General features: G+C 42.2%; 2 protein-coding genes across 4 annotated transcripts; one reads left to right on the plus strand and one right to left on the minus strand.

Moving 5' to 3' along the window:
- Positions 1-3,951: 3,951 nt before the first annotated feature.
- On the minus strand, positions 3,952-19,214 carry arel1 (apoptosis resistant E3 ubiquitin protein ligase 1). Of its 2 annotated transcripts, none has more exons than XM_080480414.1 (22): positions 19,182-19,214; positions 18,215-18,451; positions 17,815-17,983; positions 15,691-15,911; positions 15,036-15,107; positions 13,987-14,213; positions 13,630-13,867; positions 13,376-13,545; positions 12,850-13,030; positions 12,492-12,736; positions 12,065-12,142; positions 11,829-11,970; positions 11,627-11,748; positions 10,527-10,602; positions 10,284-10,393; positions 10,018-10,197; positions 9,553-9,678; positions 8,383-8,512; positions 8,224-8,282; positions 8,040-8,129; positions 7,427-7,602; positions 3,952-6,163 (listed from the first exon to the last, which is right to left on the minus strand). In XM_080480414.1, exons 2-22 carry the CDS (start codon positions 18,360-18,362, stop codon positions 6,061-6,063), a joined length of 3,063 nt encoding a protein of 1,020 aa, XP_080336540.1. In that variant the 5' UTR covers positions 18,363-18,451; positions 19,182-19,214; the 3' UTR covers positions 3,952-6,060. The 2 variants fall into 2 exon arrangements, with proteins under 2 accessions (XP_080336540.1, XP_080336541.1); XM_080480415.1 differs by having other exon boundaries at positions 18,868-19,214.
- Positions 18,044-24,352, plus strand: fcf1 (FCF1 rRNA-processing protein). 2 transcript variants are annotated; one of them, XM_080480416.1, is made up of 9 exons: positions 18,044-18,478; positions 19,196-19,315; positions 19,697-19,761; positions 21,952-22,023; positions 22,108-22,256; positions 22,357-22,429; positions 22,523-22,610; positions 22,745-22,839; positions 22,934-24,352. In XM_080480416.1, the coding sequence occupies exons 2-9, from the start codon at positions 19,313-19,315 to the stop codon at positions 22,980-22,982; spliced, it is 594 nt and encodes a 197-aa protein (XP_080336542.1). In that variant the 5' UTR covers positions 18,044-18,478; positions 19,196-19,312; the 3' UTR covers positions 22,983-24,352. The 2 variants fall into 2 exon arrangements, with proteins under 2 accessions (XP_080336542.1, XP_080336543.1); XM_080480417.1 differs by lacking the exon at positions 18,044-18,478 and adding an exon at positions 18,493-18,598.
- Positions 24,353-25,013: the final 661 nt, after the last annotated feature.

Here is a 25,013-nt window from a genome sequence, read left to right on the forward strand (position 1 = left end):
GTTTGAAGAAACTGAAATAAAAGGGGCTGTGTTCACATGGGTTTGATATACTCACAGTATTCCGACGAGTAGCAGGTTAGGCCCCGTATTGTGCGAGAATACAGGTACATTGTAATACTGGAAAGACAGAGAACATGTTGTTGGACAACTTGTAATGGCATCATCTGTCCAGGGGAAAAGCTTACAGTATCTTTCAGATATGTGAATGAGCTGTGTTGCTCAAGCTACTATGCAAGTGATGAGGTCATGAGCTGACAAACAGCAGCTACTTTAATTTAGAAATATTGATTTTTTTTTTGGTCCTCCTGTTGGCTGACTGTAGACCTCAGGCCGAGTTTGTGTGTGAAAGCTCATCATTTTGAGAACTAATCAATCGATTTAGTGTAAGTGTAATCCATTGTGTTTGTTGCTGAGTGGATCTGTCCGGATCCTTCCTTCATAACAGTGTAAGGACGGCTGTCCCCGGTTCGTACCTGTCCCTGGCTGTTCAGGCCGGCCTGCGTCTCCATCTGAGCTGACTGTGAGGTGTTGAAGAAATTTATATGGGGAGCTTGCAGCTGGAACACAGGAGTGTATCCTGTGTTCCAGTTACCGTGTCTTCCACCGTACAGAGCCGGAACAGTGGTGAAGGTCTGAGGGAGGGTGACTGCTTCAGGAACAGCGGGAACAGGTGGAGGTGGAGGTGGAAGTGGAGGTGGAAGGTGAGGTGGAAGTGGAAGTAGAAGTGGAAGTGGAAGTGGAAGTGGAAGTGGAGGTGGAGGTGGAGGTGGAGGTGGAAGTGGAAGTGGAAGGTGAGGTGAAGGTGAAGGTGGAGGTGGAAGTGGAGGGTGAGGTGGAGGTGGAGGTGGAAGGTGAGGTGGAAGTGGAAGGTGAGGTGGAGGTGAAGGTGGAAGTGGAAGGTGAGGTGAAGGGGAAGGTGGAGGTGGAAGTGGAGGGTGAGGTGGAAATGGAGGGTGAGGTGTAGGTGTAGGTGTAGGTGGAGGTGTAGGTGGAAGGTGAGGTGAAGGTGGAGGTGGAGATGGAAGGTAGCAGGCTGAGTCCCCCAACAGTTCATGAATCGCCTCCATTGCAGCACGGTCATTGTCGTCCATTGTAAATGTTTTCCTGGGCTTTTTGCGCATGGTGAACAGTAATCGAGAAGACTGACTACGGGATCCTATTGACACAGAATTAACACTGAGCATGATACAGTGGGACTAACATCTTATATCATTCATTATGTAAAATCAGAGACAATTAATGCATGATCAGATGTGCAGAACAATAAAACTGTTCTGCTTCTTCATAAGTTACAATACCAGACAAACGATTAAAATGTTTAATGACATTTCTTGCAGGGTTGCTGTGGATTAATTTCGATTATTCACCATAAAATATCATTTATTTTTCATCTACATTAATCGCGTTTTATTTTTTTTATTAGCAGTTTATGAAGCACCTTCGACGGTTCATGTGAAAAAAAAAAACAAATAAAAACAAAAGTATCCAGATTATTGCTTTGCCAGAGACTTTTCAGGTAATTCTGCTGGTTTTATTTCGTTTTTTGCTGTTTTTAATCGCATCCAAGGCACTGTATCGTGTTTTCATTTTGATTGGGGGGGGGGGGGGGGCTTGTTTCTTCAGTTTTTATACTATTATCGCTCTTTTGTTATGATGCATCTATGTTTCATTTCCATGTTCGTGAGTCTAATCATCCACAGTAAACGCTCATAAAGAGACAAGTACTTACAGTGTCCACTTCTGTGAATCTTTGGGGAAATGTCTTTGGACGAAAACGTATTGATGTTTGCAGCTGGAATTCACCTGTCACAGGTGGAAAAGTCTGTTGAGAAGCGGAGGAGCCGCTGGATGGACTGTCGCTTGGAACCGTGATGACGTCATCAGCGTAAGACTGCTGGCTTTTTGCCAATTGCATGAAATTTTTCAGGGATGATTTTTTTTCATCGTTCATGGACCAATCGCTCAGATTTCGGGACGATAACGTTTCTGAATAAATCCCCAAAAAATGCGAAAAAAAAAAATTCCCATACAAAGTGGATGAGAGAGGTGCCTCATGGAGGAAGTCAAAGGAGATCAGCGTCTGTTGCCATGGAGACGGTCTCTGCTCAGTGTTTCACAGTGTTGTAGATGCCTGACCTATAGTGAGCATCAGTATGAGCTAATGGCTATCATGCTGGCGATGCTAACTCGATTCCCCAAACAAATGTGGTGTTGGCGACGGTCTGCGCTCTACCGAGTTCCCCTTCCAGTTTAACGCAGTTTAGGTTTCATGTCATTTCATGTAGACCTGATGCCTGCATGAAATAACAGCGGAGGCTGTTTGAAACCCCTGGTCAGAGCTTGCAGGTTGTCCCTGTGCAAGTGTGGATCAGAATGGGAAGGATTTTGATTGCCGGGTATGTTCAGCATACAAGGAATTCCTTTTTTGATTTTTTGGGGCAGCGTTAATTATTAACAAGATGAGATAAGGACACGTACATATAGTCACATAACATTTATATATTCACATACAGCCATCATATAAATATCAATATACAATATATAATAGTATATAATATATATATAATAATCAATCTCGTCTCATTAACTCTTTTTGCATCTTGATGACTGAAACAGAATAATGTGTAACAGGCCAATGCAAAAAATAAATAAAAATGTTTGTGATTGCCTGCACCCTGATCTTCCCCAAATGTTTTGACAGACTCATCTTCCCTCATGTTCACGCTGACCTTGAACGACAACATGTTTACGGAGGTACCAGGTCAGCAGAGGATGCGGTCATCACAGCTGTCACACACCTGGACCAGAGGAGGCTGTTTGTGGACGTCAGCTTTCACTCATCCACTGGGATAAATATATTTATATATACTGTATATGTATATAGAGAGAGAGAGAGACAGATTTTTTTTTTTTAAACAGAATAGTCTGGGTTTAAAGCAGCTCTCTCTGTGTGTTTGGATACTTGACTTCCTGAGTTATTGATCAGTGATGATCAACATGGAACATTACGCATCATCCAGCCACAGGCACACCACAGGGACGTGTACCAAGCCTCCTCCTTTACTCTCTCTTTCACCGATGACTAACACCATTATGGACAGATTAGCTGATGACATCACTGTGGGAACACCGATATCAAACAATAGAACATAGTACAGAGAAGATACTCAGATTTTGATAAGATGGGGATCTAAGAATAACCTGGAAAATAATGTCACAAAGATGTCAACCATAAGGACTGTGGGTTAAAACCAGCATGCAAGAGGCTCCAATCTGTTTTACATTTTCATCACGTTTACTCTGAACTGCAACAAATAAAAACTTTAAAGTTTGAATTCAAGTTATTATTGCAGTGTTTGACCGGTCTGAGCCACTGGAGCGCTTCTCACATTCCAACGTTTCTACGTCTCAGCTGACCTCCCGGCCAGGTTTCCTGGACTGGGAGCATCTCCAGCTGTCCGGAGAACAGGAAGGACCTGCAGTGGGTGGTGACGGTGGCAGAGCACATCAGTCAGCGACCCTGAGAGACATCTCGTGTTCGAGACAGACTCTTTAATGCCTCAACCAATTAAAAGAAAAACAGCTTAGACTCTCAAGCAGCTCCCTGGTAAAAGATGGCGGATATTTCTTTTTTAATCCTTTGTTTTAAATTTGCACTTTAGCAAGAAATGTTCAGTGATTTCTCTTAATTTTGTAAATAACACACTATTCTTAATATTGTATGAAATGTGGTGCTAATCTCAAAACGTGTGTGCCAGTTCAAGCCACTTAAAGGTTTTTGTTTTTTTCCATCGTTTCTCAAAAACTGATGAATTCCAGTCAGATTCTGACTTTGAAAAACTTTTTTTTTTTTTTCAGAAATGCAAAAGCACAGCTCTTGAGGCCAGAATGCAGTTTTGAAAGATAACGTATGATGACACTGTGTAAAAACACAAACCATACGCAGACATTGAAATAAGATAAGGGTTTATTCCATCATTTTTAATTCCCATAAACAAAAGGAGCTGCAGTCCAGAGAATCTCAAACATTCATCAGCAAAGGCTCGTCAATAAAAAACAAAACAGAAGAGTTCCCTCAGCTTCAAAGTCATAGGCAAAATATTTCACAATATCTACACTGCTAAAAGTCACACTCAGACCCTCTAAACCTAGAAACCATCCAAACATAAAACAGATGCTCATGAAAATCCCCACATTAAATAGAAAACTCCTTCATGTCTCTGTCCACTCTTTCCAGTGGTCAAGTCACACGTGTCATGGTGTCTGATAAATGTGACGTCAGTCGTGGGTAATGGTGCTGGAAACGCCCCCCCCCCCCTTATAGAAATATTTTTTTATGAGCACTTCTATAACATTTCTCCTCGGTACATCAATTACACATTGCACAACCCAAACAAAACACAAATCCATCAACCGTCTTCTGAACCTCTTTACACCGTAAAAGGTCAGCCAGCAGCAGACACTGGGGCTGATGAGCTCAACGCAAAATGTTCAAGTGATCCCTTTGCTTTTCGATGAGTTAAAACAAAGTCAAAGCGAGAGAATGACGTCTGGAGTGAAGCGGCGATCTGCGAGCGGTCCAATCAAAACACTACTGAGGAAAGAAAAAAAAAAAAAAAAAAAAGTCAGGATCGCCTCTTTGCAACACTCCTGCTGGCAGCACACACTCTTAAAAATGAATAATAATCATGTAAACTCTGGAACAGCGAAAACTATGAGACAAAAGTCTGAACAGAAAAATAAAACAAGACAAATAAAAAAAAAAAAATGTTAACTCACAACAGTGAAAACACTAACAGTGTTAAAATAAATAGATTTTACAACAACAGATATACAGGGAATGTTTTCCAACGGTACAATGCGTCGCTTTTAATTTATAGAGGATGAGTATATGACTAAAGGACATACAGTCGGGGCTGGAGGAGGTTGTCACACGCACACGCGCACACACACACACACGCCCATGTCAGAGGATGCATAGGTGGTAAAGGAGACTTTGAGGTAAACCCATGAAAGGCTGGGAATGAGAACACAAAACACAACACGTATACAACACAAGGAGTGTTCTATACGAGCTCTCCCCCGACATCCAATCAGCACTCGCATCCACACTGACCCTGCATGTCCTGATAGAAATGACTTAACGCACCGATTATTGACTAGGTTTTACTTTCTGGATACAATCAGAGGCGAGAGGACATGAATAAGGCAGGTTAGAAAACATAATACAGACTTACTTCAAACAGTGTGGGTCAACGCACGCGCGCGCACGCACACACACATACATACATACAGACACACGCACACACACACACACACACACACGAAAACATTTTCAAGACACAATAAGTTAAAAACACAATACAAATTACTTGGCTTATTTTTAAAACCCCATTTAACTCAGACAGCAGAAATTAAATTAACTGTGAACCCAACAAATGTGCAACGGTAACGAAATCCCTTCTCCTTAAATGTCAAATCAAACAGGAACGAGATGAAAACCTACGTATACACACTAGTATGTACAAGCACTGAAATAAAAGTGATATCATATATTTACATACACACATCAGTCCCTGATCGGTTAAGGCCAAAGTGCTGCGGGGTCACCCACTTCACCGTGTCGGCTGCTGTTGCACTTAAGTGTTCCTCAGTGTGCCGAATGCAAAAAGAAGCAGATATACAGTAATACTCAAGGCCTTCGCTCTAACACAGTTTGTCTCTCAAACATAGAAAACTAAGCAAACTTCAGCATTAAGAAAGAAAACTAGCCAGAACCTTGCCCTCATCAGCAGTCTATGTGTTTTTACAAATATTATATATACATAGAGTAGTACTAGAGTTCTGCTGATTGAGTCCCAGCTTCCTGGTCCGTCCTGAAGCGCGCTCTCTCGTCCCGAGAGAGGATTTATAGAGTCGTGGTGAATCTCTACCGAGAAGTTCAACGTTTCGACACAGGGGAGTGTGGGTCGTGTGGGTCGTGTGGGTCGTGGGGGCAGTGGGGCGGGGCTGGTCTCCCTTTGTACGAGTGGAGCCGCGGTGCCGCCGGCGGAGGAGGAGTCAGAGCATGCCGAAGCCCTCGCTCCCCTCGCTGATGGCCAGCTTCAGCATCTTGTGCAGCTCCTCGTAGGAGTCGTACGTCGGGAGGCACAGCTGGTTGAAACTGAACGTAGGGAAACACGCACACACACACTCACTCAGCATTGATACAGGTATTCAGCAAAGTTTAATCTAAAGAAAAACTTTAATCTAATGGTTATAAGGCACTATTTTCCTGGTTCATCCCACTCCAAATAAAACTGGACTGTGTGTAGCTCCTAATATTAATTGTGTTTGACACCTCACCTAAATGGACCAGACTAGTAAAATCACATCAAAGTATGATTAGATCATGAAAATGTTCCCACTTAATGGCTTTTTGAGACAACAAATTCTTAAGAACACGATAATTTGCAGGCAGCAGCCGGTTCAGCAAGTACAGATTCTTCAAACGGAATCAGATGATGAAGTGAAACACGTGAACAGCGTTTTTCCAGTGACTGTATATCTGAAGAAAATCTGAAAACATCCGGTTATCAAGTTTTTATGGTTCAGTCTTGTGTTATGTCTACCGCTCTGCTCGCCACAGCTGATACCGGATCCCTCCCGAGGAGGTGGCGTTTTAATCCAGCCTCTGGGTGTGAAAATATGAATAACTGCAGTTCCGAATTTGTCCACTGGGAGGGTTCACTCTTTCAGGAACAGTCGAGTTTACAAGGCAAGCTTTTGTTTACGCAACCTCCTCTGAACGATCACCACTTCTGTCCCATCTCGGGACACTCACTAAACTTTAACTGCTTGAAATTCAATACAAAGTCCTGGTTGCCGTTTTGCTTTACTTTTAAAGTGTTGAAGATTGAGCCTCTTCTCACAGAACTTGAAACGCCCCGTGATTCCCACACTACGCGTGCTACACATGCAAGTAATTCTATTTAAGTGAAAGCTGAACTTCTCAATGTTTCTCACAATAAATGAGAGTATTTAAAACTGTTGGGATCTAAAAGTGATCGCAAGCTTGTAAGATACTTTGGTGAAATATCTTCGTATCGAGGCTGCGACTGTAGTAACAGGTACATTTATGGTTTTGCACTGAAACTGATTGTATTAAATTTTAACTATTGTAAAAGGTAGGCCACCCTCCCACCGCATCTTGTACAACTACAAAAGAAAAGTTGAAGGAACCTCAGAACTCACTATATGTGAAATACAGTTATTTTTGTTATATTCTGTAATGATGAGAGGATAAATTCTTTGGGCTTACACACCCATCTCTCTGAGTATTTCAAAGTTGTTGTTTTGTTTGTTTTATTTTCACTGCAAAAAATTTGAACACGAGCACAGAAACAATAGTGTCATCAGGTTGATTAGTTTGGCACTCTGGACTCACCAGGTGTGTGCAGTGGGCAAAGTGCTGTGTGTCGGGGCGGCGATGATCTGAAAGGAGGGGCAGAGCGTGTTGAAACCTCCAGGGGGCAGCTGAGAGGAGCCCGTGGTGAACTGCAGGAGACGAGCCAGCTCCTCCTGGGTGAAGCTGGACACCACCGCCCAGAACCACTTCATCACCTGCGACAAGGAAAAACAACATGTTCATAATAATAATAATAATAAATAATAATGGCTTGGATTTATATAGTGCTTTTTTCTAGCTGACTCAAAGTGCGTACAGAGACCATTATTCATTCATACCAGTCCCACCAGTGATGGTAAACTACGTTGTAGCCACAGCTGCCCTGGGGCATGCTGACAGAGGCATGGCTGCCATGTTGCGCCAACGGCCCCTCCGACCACCACCGACATTCATGCACCATTCATACGAGGCAATGTGGGTAAAGTGCCTTGCCCAAGGACACAATGACTGTTTGATAGAGTGGGATTCGAACCGCCTCCGGTTATTGGACGACCGACTCTACCCCTGAGCCACCATCGCCTCAGACATGTCTATACATGTTCAGACATGGATAGACACCCGGCGTCGCCCCGCTGTGACGGACGGAACGTACTTTCTCTCTGAAGTGCCACGATCCCCCGACAATAACTGCGTGGGCCTTGAAGTCCTGCACGTTTATGTTCCCGGTGCCACACATCAACAGCTACAAAACAACCAAAAGGAAAACAACATGATTACCCGCTAGTGTTTTAGACATCAACAGTATTTCATTAAAAAAAAAAAAACATCAAACATACCTCCAACTCGTTCTCGTCGAATATGGCCAGGAGGTTTTCTGGAACCAGTTCATTGAGTCCTGCAACAGATCAGGAAGTGGCATTAATTAAATGCACATTACAAGAGATCTTAAAGAGGAAAAAAATGTTGTGGGGCTGCAGCTGTGTCGGTTCGCTCACCCTTCAGGAAGTGTTCCACCTCGTCTCTCACCTGGCTGGCCAGTCTGTACTGGGCCAGCAGGTTGAGATAATGCATCTTGTTATCATTGGTAACGGTGATCTGCGCTCCGCCCGATATCAACTCCACCACCTGCGGGAGAGAATCGAAGAGGACACGTTGGCACATATGTGAAAAATGTTGCACGCAAGAGCAGAAGAGATAAAACACAAAGAACATTATTCAGGTTGTTTTGATAATGTGTTTGAATGTCAAACTGCTGATTCACAACAGCGTGGACAGTAAATCTTAACCTGAATGTTTGTACACGCAACAGCTGTTTATCTGTTTTTGGTATTAATCTGTCTTTTTGTAACTTCTATCAACATCTGCATACAAGTGAGCAGTTTTTATTATGGTTAACTATTTCTGTAACCGGTGCATTTGTTGCTCAATATGAGAGTAAGTAGGTCACTGAGTGAGTGACTTCATACATGAAAGAGTGCATTAGAGCACCCTCTAATTGAGTGATGAAATATGTTGGTGCAGGGGTGTCAAACATAAGGCCCGTGGGCCAAAACCAGCCCACAAGACATTCCAGTCAGGCCCATTAACACCATCAAGCAAAGATTTCAAATGTTTATTTTTTTTTAGCAAATGACTTAAGAGTAGTGACACAACACAACATTGGGACCTGAGCCGAGATTTCGGTGATCCTGCTATGAATGCTAACTACCTTGTTGATACCAAACTAGCCTCAAATCCATGATGTCCACTTGTAAAAACACCCATAATGCAACAGCTTTTGTTTTTTACATTTCACTGTATTTTGCACCAGGTTTCATTAAAATTGGCTTTATGTTGAGATTGTTATCATTTTCTATAGTAATTGTTTGGTTTTGTGAAAAAAATTGATATTTTCATCACATATAGTTAATAAAATTGATACTTTTCTTAACTTGAGGAGCTCCACAGCAAGTTTTTAGAATTTAAGATTTCTGTAATAAAAAAGAAGGCAAGTCAAATTTCACTCATCCACCTTCATATAAACTTGTCAAACGTCCTCATTTGAGAAAACCCAGACTCCTGCCAAACATGCAGTCTGGTTCCTTTTGTCGGGTTTATTGCTGCTATCTCCTCTGACATGACGTCAGGGATGGACGGGGAGGTTCCCTCTCAGAGTGTTGCCTCACCTTCTCCAGCTGTCCGGACTTGCTGTACTTCTCCTCAGCAAACACCAGGTCCATTTCACTCACGTCATTGTTTAGGATGAAGCAGACTTTAGTTTTGTAGAACTCCTGGTCGTCTGTCTCGAAGTACTGCGAGAGTCGGGGGAAGGAAAGAAAAAAACAAAACACAGTAAAATGACGTTTCTAAAATAAACATGACATTTCCACCTTTTTAAGGATAAAACAATGATTGGGTGGGATTTAGTCCTCGACTTTGAAATCTGGGTGACTTGCATAAACAACTAAACACACTGGCTGGTTGTTCATTTAAGCAACGTTGCCAAGAAACAAATCAGGATTTTTGGCCGGGTGAAAGACTTTAACATGATGAGATGGACCAGCTGACACTGGAGGAATAAACAATATGACCAGGACATTTCTTCTTCTGAGGGAAATTTCGCTTCAGTGTGATAGTGCTGTGTTTCGTACCTTGTAGTTCATCCTGAGGCCAATGATTTGAGCCAAGAAGGACCGCGTGAAGCGAGCGCGGACCAGCTGTTTGTAGGCTCCGCCCAGAGCCGACTCGTACAGGCACTTTCCTACGATGCGACCCGCAAACTCGTACATCTTCAGACGCAGGTGTGAAGGTCTTTCTGCATTCGGGTGCACCTGAAAACGAAAGGTTCACATTAGGCTTCATAGGCTGTGAGATGTTCAGAAGACGAAATGGAAGAAGTTCCAAAAGGTGGACTCACAAGACCCTGGTTGTTGTCGCTGAAGCGCGTGAACAAGTGGTTGGATGTATCAAAGAGGGTCTTACAAATGAGCTCGAACCACTCCCTGCGGGGCCCTCCCCAGTCCAGAGCTGCACGGCAGAGGTCACATTGTTTTTTTTATTTGTGGCTCTTTCTTAATTTTAGCATGTGAAACACAAAAAACAAAACAAAACCAAAAAAAAATTTCCAGGACCTGATCCGAATCCAATGAACTGAATTTACCTTCCTCATCCTGAAACACGACCTCGAAGTTCTTGCTCCAGTCCGACACGGAGAAGTTTCTGGTAGCCTTCAGAGACTGAGCACAAGGAAGATGAGTCATTATCAAAGAGAGAAACGCTTTGTTGCGATTACATGCTGGCTTTTATAAAAGCATGGCTTAATCCAGTTTTAGCACAGTGAGAGAACCGAATGGGACAGAACATAATGAAAGAGAAAAGAATAGAACATAAAATGATAAAAGAGAGTAGGAAATACCACTTTACAACAGAATAGCAAAGAAAACTGCATAAAACTGTTTGGCAGCTCACAGCTGGAAGTGCAATCAAAAACAACCAAAACACGAGGGATGAGTTTTTTCAGGCAACTAGGCTTTTTTTTTTTTTAACATATCTTTTTTTTTTAAATGTTCAGACTGTGTTCTGCTGTCTTCGCCACAAATGTCAACCGGTGGTGGTGGATGACGTGTCTTTCTATCAGCTGGTGTTACTGAGGCGTGACCGACCTGTCACTTTTGACGGATCCGACATGCTTAGAGGACACAGGCTAAGAAACAGACAAATCAAACGGAACGCGAAGGGACACTGTCTATACTGTACATCAGAGGAGTCACTGAACACATCACAGGAACGATGGAAAAAGTACATTAACACACCGGGTCAAACCGCACATAAAACACAGTTACATGTTCAGCCAAAGGACAAAATCTAACCAGAAAACAAGTGAAACGTTGTGTGTATCCTGTGACAAAAGACATACAGCTGAAACAGGAAGGCAGTTGAACACATGAAGAAATGAACATAAAAGGAGCGAGAGGAGGAAGCCACTAATGGGCAGTCGAGAGTAACGAAGGAGAAAGAAACACAGTGGCTGATCTGTCAGAAGCGACAAATCAGTCACGCCTCCATAACACCAGATTATATAAAGACATGCCATTCACCACCGCCGGATCCCATTTGTGACAAAGACGGGAAAACACAGTCGAAACATGTAAAAAAAAAAGGCATGTTGAATAAAATCTACTTGCCTGAAGAATAGAGAATATTTACAAACCAACTAAAGGCATAATGAACCTATTTGAACCATTACGGGTTTGCACTCACTGAATCGAGGATGGCGTGTCGAGTGATCTTTAGGCAGGTCTTGGTGCGAGGTCTCTTGGAGTGGATGTGCCTGAGTTCTCGTTGGAAAAAGTTCACCTTGTCCAGGAACGTTTCGGAGCCACCTGAAGACAACGTGCGTCACGTTAAAGGAACAGTCACAAGAAAGCCTGCAGGCAAAAGTTGGGTCAAGACCGAAACTAACCAATGTTCTTGTGCAGAAAACGAATGAAGGTGGCAGCCATGATGTTCCTGTCTTTGCAGCTCAGCTCCACAGGGGGCTGGATCCCGTCATCCACCACTAGTGTTAGGTACTTGTGAACTGGGTCGGGGCCGTAATAGGTAAACTAAAAGGCAAAAAAAAAAAAAGCTTATGATTGCATCTTCAACCAGGCAGAACTGGGACTTTTGCTATTAGTTTCTGAGAACTGCTCTGCTTACCTTCGTTCCGGGACATACTCTAAAGGTGAAAAGGCGCCATGGGATAATTTTCAGGTAGAATTCCTTCACGGAGAGTTGCTGTGTGGAAAAGTCAAAATCACAAGATTAAGTTACATTAGTGGAAGAAATCTCCGTGTGTCACATTCAGATGATCACAAGTTGAATTACTAGTTTTAAGTTGTGAAACTAAAGTATTTGATTAAAACACAAATTTTTAACTGAGATTATTCTCCCTGCACAACATTAAATACGAGTTGAACAAGAGGGATGCTTTTTTATTGCAAATGGATCCAAACAGCCAGCATCAAAAACACTGTAATGCTCTGCAATGCAAGTGCAATGCCAGCGTCATGAGGGGAAATCCATCGTCCAACACTTTGGCAAACCCCTGAACTAAACAGAATACCAAGCACATTCAGCCACGTACCTTTGGCGATATGTAACAGTAGACCTTTTTTGGTTTCTTGACCTTCTCGGGGAGTCCCTCCACAGGAGAGTCGTGCTCCTCCTCTTCTTCTCCCATGGACGGCCTCCTCTGAGGAGCCAGCAGGGAGGAGGCCGGTAACTGCCACGATGAACTGCTGTAGTTCCCACTACTGTAAAGGTATGCCTCGAAGTAGATACTTATGCCTGGAGTGGACACATTCTTCTCCACGCAGGCCTTCTCATTCTCTGTCACATGAAAGGAGAAAAAGCCTTAGAGAACACAAGCACACTGCTTTTGACTGCATTTCTATCACTGAAAGTGTATAATTGTTTTTATTCACTGTGTGAAGGCTGCTCACCACTGAGAACAATTATGTCAAATTCCCCGTTGCTGAGCGGCTGATCCTTGTAGGAGATGCGAGCTCTGAAGCAGCCGGTCCTCCTCAGGGTCAGCCTCAGTAGAACCTGGCACTGCTGCTTGTTGAGTGAAACCGACTGACTGTAGAAGTCCTCCGTGTTGTCGTCGTCCACTGTGCCGAGCTGGAGGTAGACGAATGAGGTGAATCCCGGTTTTTTTTTTCTGCTCCTCAATAAATTCATTTCAATTCAAAATATGTGTTTATCGCAGAAGGGTGGTAAGCAAACTCACTCCACTGTGAGAATTCAAAAGTTCACGCTTGGGGGCCTGTTCTCCCTGAGCATTGCATGACTCCAAAAACATGTGTTTGAAGTTAATTACTGCATCTGAAATTGCCCCTGGCGGTGAAGGTGAATGCTTCTTTGTGCTTGCCCTGTGATGAACTGAGGACCTGTATGGGGTGTACTCTCCTTTCAGGATCTTAAAGTTGATAAAAGGGGGGCGTGAAATGGATTTTGCTCTCTTACCGAGTGCACCTGAACACTGTAGTTGACTTCATCGGTGAGAGATGTGGAGTTACTGGTGGGGTTTCCATACTCGTCCCTGGGCTCAATCTGTAAAGTGTGTTGCTTGCCGTTTGTGAGCACCAGTGTGGAGAAATGGTATGCTATCTTGGTATTGGATGGAACGACAGTGCCTGGAATGAAGAGCAGAACAGACGATTTAGTTTTAATTTAGAAATCTAGAAGACGGTGGACGTTTCAAGATAATCACATATCACCTGGCTGGAATATCTTGTAATAAGGGCTGTAGGCCACATTGAGGCCACCCAGCTTGACAGCAACCTCGTAGCGTCCAGCTTTGCGCACTGTGAAGGCTACTTTCACTACATTGGACTCTGGTTCCTGCAGAACCTCTTGTGTAACGGGGATGTCCAGAGCCAATTCAATGTGGGTGATGTTGACCCGCAGTCCCACGGGCCGATGGGCTGGGAACGGCTGACCATTCTTATAAAACAGCTGAGAAAACACAAGCAGGGAAAGGAGTGCAATTCAAAACTGGAGAACACACAAGTGTCTTTTACCATTCTGAACCAACTTTTGTCGACTGAATGTTCCGGACACAAATCCAAGCTCACCTGAACCCTGAAGCTCATCGTCTGCCCCACTTCCTGTGGCTCCTTCCAGTCCCACGACACCTTGCAGGAGCGGGGGTCCAGGTAGTTGCCCCGGACATAGTCGTAGATGCTGCGGTCGCCGCGTCGCCCTGGATCTTCATTCTGCAGGAAGCTGACCACCCGCGCTGCAAGTTCACAGAGGAACTTGATGGTAAAGACAAACGCTATGATGAAAACAGTAATTCCACCTGAGAAGAGAAGGGAGGAAGCACAGAAAATCACTAGTTAGAACGACTTCCTTGAGAGTTTTATTACGAGCAGGACAAAGACTTGGCTTACATTTTGAAACTAACCTTTGGACTTTATACTCAATATAAAAGCCTGTACAAACAATTCCTTGTACATGGATTGGCTTATAACGATAACAAGCAGCAAATTATGACACCATTAACAGTATCGATACGACATAAACGCATTAAAACCGTCGTTTTCAAAGTCTATCCACACGGGGATGTCAAAAGGCTTCAGCAGGAAGTGTCTGCTGACCAGGGGAGTTACATTTCCTTTTTAATTTTTGAGAAGGGATAACAAAAAGAAATAAGTGGAGGGTAAAACTATGAATCACAAATTATTACAGCCGAGTTTATTCTGAGGTTAATGTGAACAAGTTAATATGATATCATTCGCTTTAATGCATATTCAGGCGTGTAAGTGTGACAACAGCTGCAGTCTATAGATAATTAATTACTAGATATTTTGAACTGAAAACATTCAACTAGCACAAGAAGCATTTTTATTGGCTATTAATATGAATCCCAGCAGCTGCAAACATTGATAATGTAAAACTTAGAGATAAGGTAAAGCTTTGAAAACTACTGCTTTAAAGTTTAAATTGTTTGTATTATTTACTAGTGTAAGATCAGTTTGAGTCATTTTACAAACTCTTAAATTAAACAAAAGCCTCACAGTCTGAGAGCATCACATCCTTGTCGTAAGAGAATTTGAAGTCACAGCAGCACAGATCAAGATCATTAAACATCATTAATCCAAAGATTTCTGACATTACTCACCAATCACGTAAAACATGAGGTCCCTTATCAAGAAGCACAGCGCCACAGTACAGCCAAATATGAGCGCTCCCGCTGGGAAGAAAAATGGAAATCACATCTTTTAAACAGCAGAGCAACATTAAGAACTATCGATACTTGCTGAGTCTGCAGAGTGACTGTTACTGCTTGTGCTTTTTACTCTTCATAAAAGATCGATTGAAGATTTTATTACCTCAGGAGAGTAATCAGCACCACTAAAGTGATTTCACAAGAAATTACAACAAACAAGTAAGATAGCCAGCTTTTAACAGCAATATCCGTTATAAACTTTACACTGGGAACTAAAATCGAAACCACAAACGATGCAGTTGAGCAACAAGAAGGCAAATAATTAAGAGCATTTATTTTATTATTGTACGCCTCAGTGGGGGGAGGATTGCAGTATTTTTATGAGAAGAAAAAGACCGATAACAATGATGGAGATGAAGCAACACCAGAAAGCTCCATTACAACACTTCAGCTGCATTCAAAAAATGTGCAACTCTTAGTGCAACAGCATTCGTGAAAACACTTAAACAGCACTTCGAAGCAGCAACAACCATCTGTTGTTTACGCTCAACACTGCTTGATACCCTGCAGCTGTGAAGAGCAAGCAGAAAAGTAATCGGAGCCTCACCAAACGACCACTTCTCATTCAGACGCCTTGCTGCGAGGCTGTGCACCAGCCGGATCTCGTAGTCCTGGTCGCGGCTCCCCCTGGAGGTCTGGAGGATCTTGATGCTAGTGGACAACTTCAAGTAGTCGTCGTAGTAGTAGCCCCAGGCGGCGAGTGAGAGCTGCAGCTGGCTGTCAAACTGGGACAGGTCATCCAGATTCATACAACCCAGGGTTTTCAGTCTGCAGCGGAAAATGTCACGTCGTCAATTCAAATGTATTGCAGCATTATATACAACACAACAGGAAAATCCTAATCAAAGGTGTGAAGACGAAGGCCAACACCGATAAATCAAATGTGGGCGCAGGAGGAAAAAACACTTAAAAAGCAAATGACTGAAACTCTTGATGAAAAGAAAATTATTTCCTTTTTTTTGCTAAACTGTACGATTCACCCTTCCTGATACAATGCGCTGGCTTGACCCAGAAAAATCTACACACCATTTAAATGTAACTCTGCTATAGTCAATAAATAAATAAATAATTGCCTATGTAAATTTCAAAGCTAACAAACCTATTCATCCAGCCCTGCACTTGAGACTGCTTCAAGTCTGATCGTCTGGCCTCAATGAGGTCTTGTGCTCTATACAATACAGCACATCCTTAGAATAAGCTGTAACTGTCCATGAAACAAGCACGTTTCAGCTTTTTTTATTGCGTATATTTTTATTTATTTTCATTTTTATTCTTTTTTGCTGGATATGTTTTGTCGATATTCTCTAGCTTTTATTTTAGGTGATTTATGTCTTCACTGTGGAAGGGCAAATGAGACGACATTTCAATTCCACTGTGTGTTTTGTATGCACAGCAAAATGTAACGCTCACTTCAAGTTAAATTAGCAATGGAAACAGTGACTGTATTATTTACTAATCTATTTCATATGACTCCTTTTAGTAATTTTAGTGAGTTCACAACAAGTAATCAAACAACTAAAAAACTAAATAAGCATAAAATCTAATTTATGATGGCTAGATTTTTTTGAAACTGTGTTTTATTTCAATAGCACGTGGAAGTACCACACAGCTCTTCCTCATGGTGGTCACCATCCTGCTCACACAATGCTGTGGGATGAATCCAAATTTGCAGTCGGCCAACGTGGTTGTGTTGATCTCTCTGGCAGTAACAAGCTGATGCCTGAAGTGTTTACTGCTGATGAGGTCAGCTCATCTTCTCCACTCCTAGATTCTGAAGTGGTCACTGATAAATCCCCCTGTGTGAGGGTGAGCTTTGTCTTCTCAAAGGTAGAGTTTCGTCCTAAACTATGGAAATATGGGATTGCCTCTCGATACCTCTCTAGTGATGAGGGCTGCTGTCCTGCAGCAGTGTGTGACCAGGCTGAAGACCACCATGGGGAGGAGGGGCTCACTTCTCAGTGCATAATTTAGAACGGCTAAAGTCTGACCAAAGATCAAGGTCAACCATACTGGTAAGAACACCACATATACAAAACTTCAACTATTAACAGCTATTATAAAGATAAACTTAGGCTTTTACAAAATAATAGAATAAGGAAGCAGTCTCAAAGTGTTGATACTTTAATGGACCTTTGACAGTGAACACGACTGCAGGGTGACCAGCCGAGCCTCATAACAGCTGCAGGGCCTGACACTCATGACCTTCAGTGATAGAAAGCTACATTCTTCAAAGACTCGACCATATGCATGCTGACCTCTGGAAACATCAATAGTTAGTACACTCAAGTTGTTGTGAGGGGAAAATAACTACTAATGATAGTCAGGTGTGTATGGAGCAGTGAAAAGCACCCAGTACAGAAACATCTGCATTGCCGCAGGGTCTCACACTTGCAGTCTCTAAAGAATACTTTTTACTGCAGTGACCCTCTGAAACACTGCAGCCTACACAGTCCCGTGTCAGCAAACTCCTCCAGCCATAAATGGAGAGGCTGCCCTCAAGTGGACGAAAATAAACAGGACTCACCACCATGAAAATAACTAGAACATCCAATTACAAGAAATTAAACTTAAAAACTTCACAGGGGAGGCTTTGTCTTTATAATATGGCAGTAACACCCTGTGTAAACCAGATTGGCGTGGATGTTTAAGTTAAGACCTTTTCATTGCTTACGTTTGGTAAAAATGCTCCAGGTTCTGGGAACACAGCCACTCCTGGAAGGCAAAGTCTCGTAGCAGCTGGATGTGCACCTCTGCAAGTTCCCTCCACCGCTGCTTTTCCTTCACCACCTCTTCCAGGCGACTAAGCACGCTCAGACTCAGCTCCTCCAGCGTCTGTACATCTGCATGACACATGAGCAGGGCATTAAATTCCTGCAAGTCAACATCAGACTGACTCGTCTACTATAACAGTGCTTACAACTCTTCTGACAGCTTCATGCATATTTAGAGATTGAAACAAACGTTTATACTATTTCCAAATACTTCTGCATCTACTTTCTTCGCACTACTTGGGAGCATGAATTAAATATCATATTGCATTTTAGAAATGGAAAGAACTATAACTCACTGACCTTTAAATAAGTGCCTGTATTGAGTGATGCTATGTCCTTGGAGCCATTCCTCAATCTGACTCTCTTTTCCTTTCTTCCAGCGCACTTCCCAGAAGAAAATCCACGACACGGAGCAGAAGAGGAAGGTCAGGAAGAAGCGGCGGTCCATCAGACCATCTTTCAGCCTTCACCGAGACCCCGACCGCACTCCAAAGGTGGCGGAAACTGCCTCACACCAGTGGGGGGTAGTCGAGTCTCCTACAATGGAGGACAAAGCCTGCTCAGGTCACAATCCCGATGTGAAAGTGAAAGTTTGAAGCAGATCAGACCTAATGATCTCAGGAGCTGGACTGTGGACTGGCTCAGCCAAAGACTGCATGAATATTTAAGAGTCACCTTGGGGAGGTATTTGGAATAACATGACATGAAATCCACAGCGCTGAAATATGCATGAACAATTTGGCAAAAGGAGTGCCTATCAGACTCTTATCCGCGTATTCAGCCACAACTAACTAACGGGAATCAACAGAACCCCCACCAACCACAATCTAACCACAGTGCAAATCATGCATCATGCAGGTTTATGCTGCTGCTGCTGATAATGATGAGCTGTTTGTGCTACAATCATAAACAAAACACAACGCGAGCCAAATAATCCAAAACAGACAGCTTACCTTGAGTCTTACGATGAAATAGCTTTTTAGTGGGTTTAAAGACTCAAGAAAACACAAAAAATTGGAAATAAATAGGTTAACTCATCAATCCTCAGCTCTATTGACACCTGGAGTTCTAGGTGAAAGCTAATGCTAACGGTTAGCACTGCGCTATGGCAACACAATGCTATCAGCTAGCTGAGTTAAGCAGCAATACCGGTGTCAATAATGAAAGTCACCAGGCTTTCGAAGACGGCTCACGGCCACATTAAAAAACACGGTGAAACTGTGAAAGCCCGTAAATAACATATGTCATTCAAACACTGTCCATTTACCTCCGTCTGATTAGCATAGCAACCGGAAAATGCGAGAGAAAGACGTCCTTTGTTGATGACGTCTTCACTTGGAGACACGAGGGCAGACGAGGAGCGCACCGTAACAGAGACCGTAAAGTCAACGCTTAGACATGGTATGTACTTTCTAATTACTTTAACAGCTTCACCTTGGCTGTTGGCATACTTGCTGTTTTAAGTTGGGTAATCTGTACGTTGTTAATTGGCGCTGTGAAGTGTGGTGTCATGAAAACGGCCGAGCCAAGTCCACGTTAGCTTAGCATCTGTGGACATGCGACGAACTGTCGATCCATGTAACAACATAACACAGGTTCATCAATGTAAAGTTGTTTGTTGTGGTTTCTAAAATGTAGATGTCCAATTGGTAACCTAAATATGAGCTGCTTTTCAGTTTTATTCATGCACTACCTCTACTGGTATTGTATGTTAGTCTTTGGTTAATTTTTAAAGTTTGTTGCCTTGTAACATTGTTTTTCTCTTTAACTTGTTTAATCCAGGGGAAGCAGAAAACCAGGAAGTTTGCTGCCATGAAGAGGATGATCAGTCTGAAAGATACCAGACTGTGAGTTTTCTGTTTTGTTCACACGGTTGCATTTAGTCTATTCAATTCAACGTTATTTCGGTGGTGCCAAATATAAGATAAGATATCGCATGTGGAGAAATTTGTAATATATATAGCAGTCATTTCAAGCACGTTTACTGAGGAAAAAAGAAAAACAATTCCACATGATAAGATAAAATAAGACTTTATTAATCCCACAAGGGGTAAAGTCAGTCATCACCGCAGCTTAATATTGGACACATACTTAAAAGATAATCAGATTATATATATTAAAATGTGTGCGTGGGGGAGGGGGTTCAGTAGTATTAATATTTACAATATTTGCAGCACAACAGTGCCAGGACAGTGATATTTAAACAGTTTATTACTCAGTTCCTGCTGTTGAACAGACGTGCAGCGCTCTTTCCTGGATGGTATTTGCAGCATTCTGCCACTGAAGGGGCCAGTTAATGCTCCCACAGTGTGGTCGAGGGGATGAGAGGCATTATCCATGATGGATTTAAGCGTTTCCAGTATCCTCCTCTCACCCACTTCCTTTTGACAGGTTTTTGAAAAAGTTGTGGATGGTACGGAAAGAAACCGCGACCACCGGCTACGATTTTCCGTCACCCCTCCATTGAGGTACCTAGCACCAAGGAACGGGTCTGTGAGGAGGAGATTCAGCAGGAGCTGGACGCTGCTGTTGACAATGAGAAAGTTGTTGCTTTTTCACAGAGATTGACTCTGCCGGCCGCTTCCGTGTTCTTCGCTTCCGTGTTCTTCGCTTCCATGTTCTTCCCCGAGTCGTTCACAACCCCGCCTACATTTTAAACGTACTTTCTGTGGTGGGACCACGCGACTGAGTTGGGCCTGGGTGCCCTTTGCTGTACCGTAACCTCCCGCTCCGGCACGTACTGCACGGTGCAACCACGGCTTTTAATAGAGTCCTGCAGACTCCGAAGAACCTCAGCCTCCTCAGCAGATGGTCAGCTTTGGTCTTTATTGTATAGAGCATCTGTGTTGGTGGTCTAGTTGCGTCTATTGTTGAGGTGAACAACAAGGTGTTTGTAGGAGTCCACTGTCTGTATATTCAAACACTGAATGTTCACCGGAGGGAGTGTCGGCGATGTATCTCCACACCAGTCCACCGAGTTGATGATGAATTCCTTATACTCCAGATCATTCCCCCCGATACATGGCCAACAATGGCTGTATCATCTTGGAACTTCTAGGGGTGGCAGCTATCCATGTTGTGACAAAAGTCAGAGGAGGTAGAAGAGTATATATAGCCAGTATAGGAGATGGTAGAAAGGAAAAACTCGTAATAAGAGGAAGAAATCTGCAGAACCAGACTCAGTGGTGGAGAATTTGTGCTGGTCCAGGTTTATGCGATAGGAGGAGAGAAAAGGATAGGACAGACACATTCTGGGGAGGGATTCAAACCTGGGTTCAGGGAGGGGGTAGGGATTCTCTGTTCATGATTTTAGAGGCATTGCATTAAAAAAAAGCCAGTCCTGCAGACTTTTTTAATGAGGGAGTTTAAGGATGAGTACTGGCCAAAAGTAACTCGCAGGGTTCCACACAGTACTTGAGAACAGTTTATGTTATCGCCTCTATGTCACTTCCTGAAAATGGCCTGGTGTGCAGTTATGAGTCATCTAGCTTGAGCTGGACGGATCCTCTGCTCAAGCCACGATAAGGCAGCGTGTCTCGGACATCTATGTTGGAAAGTTGGAAAGACTGTATAACCCAGACCCGCGCATACTCTTAAACAAGAATATGATGCTGCATGCTGTTCACACTACACAGCCTATGTGGTCAAGGTTGAAGTGGTTTGAGTGAAAGCGTTTGGTGCCTGTTCACACTTGTCTTTAAGACTCGCCTCTTGTCATCGGATCAAACAACACACATGTTAATGCCAGGTGTAAATGGGCCGTAGATAAATGGGTTTGTATATCATCTTCATAATAATAGAAGTTAAAGGATTGTTTCCTGATAATATTCCCTACAGGAAGCATGTATAATGTGAAAAGTATATGCCCTAAGACAGAACCCTGTGGAACTCCATGTTTCGCTTTCGTCTGAGATGAAGAGTCGGTAACAAATCGTAATTTGTCTGATAAATCTGATTGAATTACCTCTTGCATTTACTGTCAAGCCTATTCCTTGTATAGAAATCCATCCTCAGTCCTCCATTTGCTTGTATTTTAGTAAAGAGAAAGACCGTGCCAAAGCAAAAACAAGGAAGAAGAAGGATCCCTCTCAGCTCAAGGAGAGAGAAGTGTAAGTTAACTCCACAAAATCTTCTGTGTCTTCCTAAATGGTCAAGGATGGGTTTTTTGACTCGCTCTCTTTACCTCTCTGCAGGCCAAAATATCCATCGTGCCTGTTCTTCCAGTACAACACTCAGCTCGGTCCACCGTACCACGTCCTCGTCGACACTAATTTCATCAACTTCTCCATCAAGGCCAAGCTGGACATTGTTCAGTCAATGATGGACTGCCTGTATGCTAAATGTATGTACTCTTCTCCTTTGATAAGTAGCAGCGACAACAACCAAAGCTCGCAGATGATGAGATTTTTTGTTTTGTTTTGTTGACATTTGATCCGATCCAGGCGTCCCCTACATCACAGACTGTGTGATGGCTGAAATTGAAAAGCTGGGAATGAAATACAGAGTCGCACTCAGGTACGTTCTCCAGGATGATAATCAGCACTGTGCACATCAAACTCTCCATCAGTTGTTTATAGCAAGACAATTGGCTGTTTTCTTATTTTACAGAATAGCAAAGGATCCTCGGTTTGAGCGGCTGCCGTGTGCACACAAGGGTACATACGCTGATGACTGTTTGGTCCAAAGAGTTACACAGGTAATATACACTTAACAGCAACTATGTAAAGGCTTTGTTTAGAATACTTATTGTTGTCATCAGTAACTGTGCATGTATTAATGTTGATTTGGTGTTTAAAGTTGATATAATCAATATGAAATATATTTCTGCAGCACAAGTGTTACATTCTGGCGACTGTGGACAGAGATCTTAAAAGAAGGGTCAGAAAGATTCCCGGCGTTCCAATCATGTACATCTCAAACCACAGGTAAATATGCTTTATAAACCAATTCAGTTGTTTATTTGTTCCTTTCCTTATAAGGCCTGAGCACTTTGTTTGACTTTTTCACTGTATTTTTCAGGTATAACATCGAGCGGATGCCTGACGATTACGGCGCGCCCAGATTTTAATCTTCATCTGAGCTGGAATTGTAAATAGATTGATGGTTCTTCTTTTGGTTTTTCTGGTTTGCAAGTGTTGATGTTGTGATTTATAGTTTACAGAGGATTGGTTGTGTTTGACCAAAAGGACAAATTTATCTTAATATACTCGGAAACACTTTCCCATCTGTTATTTTCAATTTAATAAATGACTTACTGAGCTACAAATTGCCTTCAGTTTTTTCTAATTCAACAAATAATTACACGGATGTGTTCCCTATAAACAAATATACTGTGAACAGACCGGGGATTTTTTTTCGCTCTATTCTATGTTTCATTTGTTTACTGGTAAATATAAATGTAAGTTTTGGTGCAGGTAATAAACATATTCATTCCTAAAGAGTGGGTTACATCTAGATCAGGGGCAGCCAGTGTGGCAGACGGCAGGGATCCGGTTAGTGGTACACATGGGATATCCTGATAATATTAGTTGCTCACCAAAAGTACTCACTAATGTGTCCTTTTATTGTAAGATGTGCTTTTTTTTGTTTCTCTGGTTGATAGATTAGATACAGGTGAAAAAGCTTTTTTTTTTGGTCATTGATTCTAGACATGTCAAAACCGAAAGAAAAAATCTATGTATACAAATTTGAATTTATCAACATATCTATATACACCTACTGTGTTTACAAACGTGCACACACATATACTTACATATACACATACACAAATATACCTATATATACCTCTTGTAAATAACCTATATTTTATTAAAATACATGTACACAAAAGGAGGAATCTAAAGATTTCCATAGATTCTCTTCCTCGCTATGTTGATGACCATTCAGTTCTACATGAACCTACCGTTTAAAGTGTTCCAGAGTCCAAAGGGGTGCTTTTGTGGTCTGTTCGTGATAAATGAAAGAAATTGGGAATATGTCGGCATCATCAGGCACAGTTGTCAAACTGCAGCATCATGATTGTCATGCCGACAGAGGCCTTTCTTTAAAAACCAACCCTAGCAGATTAAATCAGCTTTTTGGTGTCTTGTGGCCTCAGCCTGCATTTGGTTTTAGTATAGATATGTTGTAGTTCATCCAGCTCCTCAAAATGTTCATATGGATGTTTTATTATAGGTTTATTGACCATATCTTCTTTTGATTTATTAATGTGTTTTGAAGAGGTTACAGTAAGCAGTGCTTTGTAAACGATCCACATTTTTTCCAGAATATTTGTGAAAACATTATTGCAGTCTAGACTTGTGGCTGTTCAGATGTTTGATGCACTTTTGGAATTAAATTCATGCTTGTTGTGAATAACAGGACAAAAACATTACAATTTATGCTTGGATGTGGACTTTATATATGGAATAAAAAAAATCGATCTGTATTGGCACAGTCACAAGAACGTTACTCATCTATTGATTTGTTTAAAATGAATTTCAAATAACTTAAATAACCCTCCAGGTACAAAATTGCAATGTACAAAATATAAATGGCCCAGTAACAGTGTTTTACATTTTCTGTTGGGCAATATACAAGTGTCACAAAATATAAGATGATGAATCACTAAAAGATAAAAAAGAAGCGGCGACACTAAACAAACAGATAATGTTATTATGTAAGGTTAAAGTCTTCTATTTAAGCACACGGTTTTTCTCCTAACATTTCAAAGTTAAAAAATAATGACAGAGTTCTTTATGAAAAGTGGTTCATTAATGCTATTTTAATTACTGGAAAGCTAAATATCTACACACACATACACACACATACACATATCACCATAGGGACATGTTCAACCAAGGTGTGTCCTCGAATTAGCAGATGTCTACAAACTTCTAGTCAGTCAGTTGGCCTGTTTAGGGTGACAAGCCGTTAGTGAGATGATGTGTACCAAAGGAAGCGAAGGAGAGAGTTGTCTCAGGAGATTGAAAAGGAAACTATAGACAAGCATGTTAAAGGTAAAGGCTATAAGACATCTCCAAGCAGCTTGATGTTCCTGTGACCACAGTTGCAAATATTATTCAGAAACCTAAGATCGGCTGGACTGTAGCCAACCTCC

Source organism: Lipophrys pholis, assembly GCF_963383615.2.
Source record: "Lipophrys pholis genome assembly, chromosome: 14".
Taxonomy (NCBI): Eukaryota; Metazoa; Chordata; class Actinopteri; order Blenniiformes; family Blenniidae; genus Lipophrys; species Lipophrys pholis.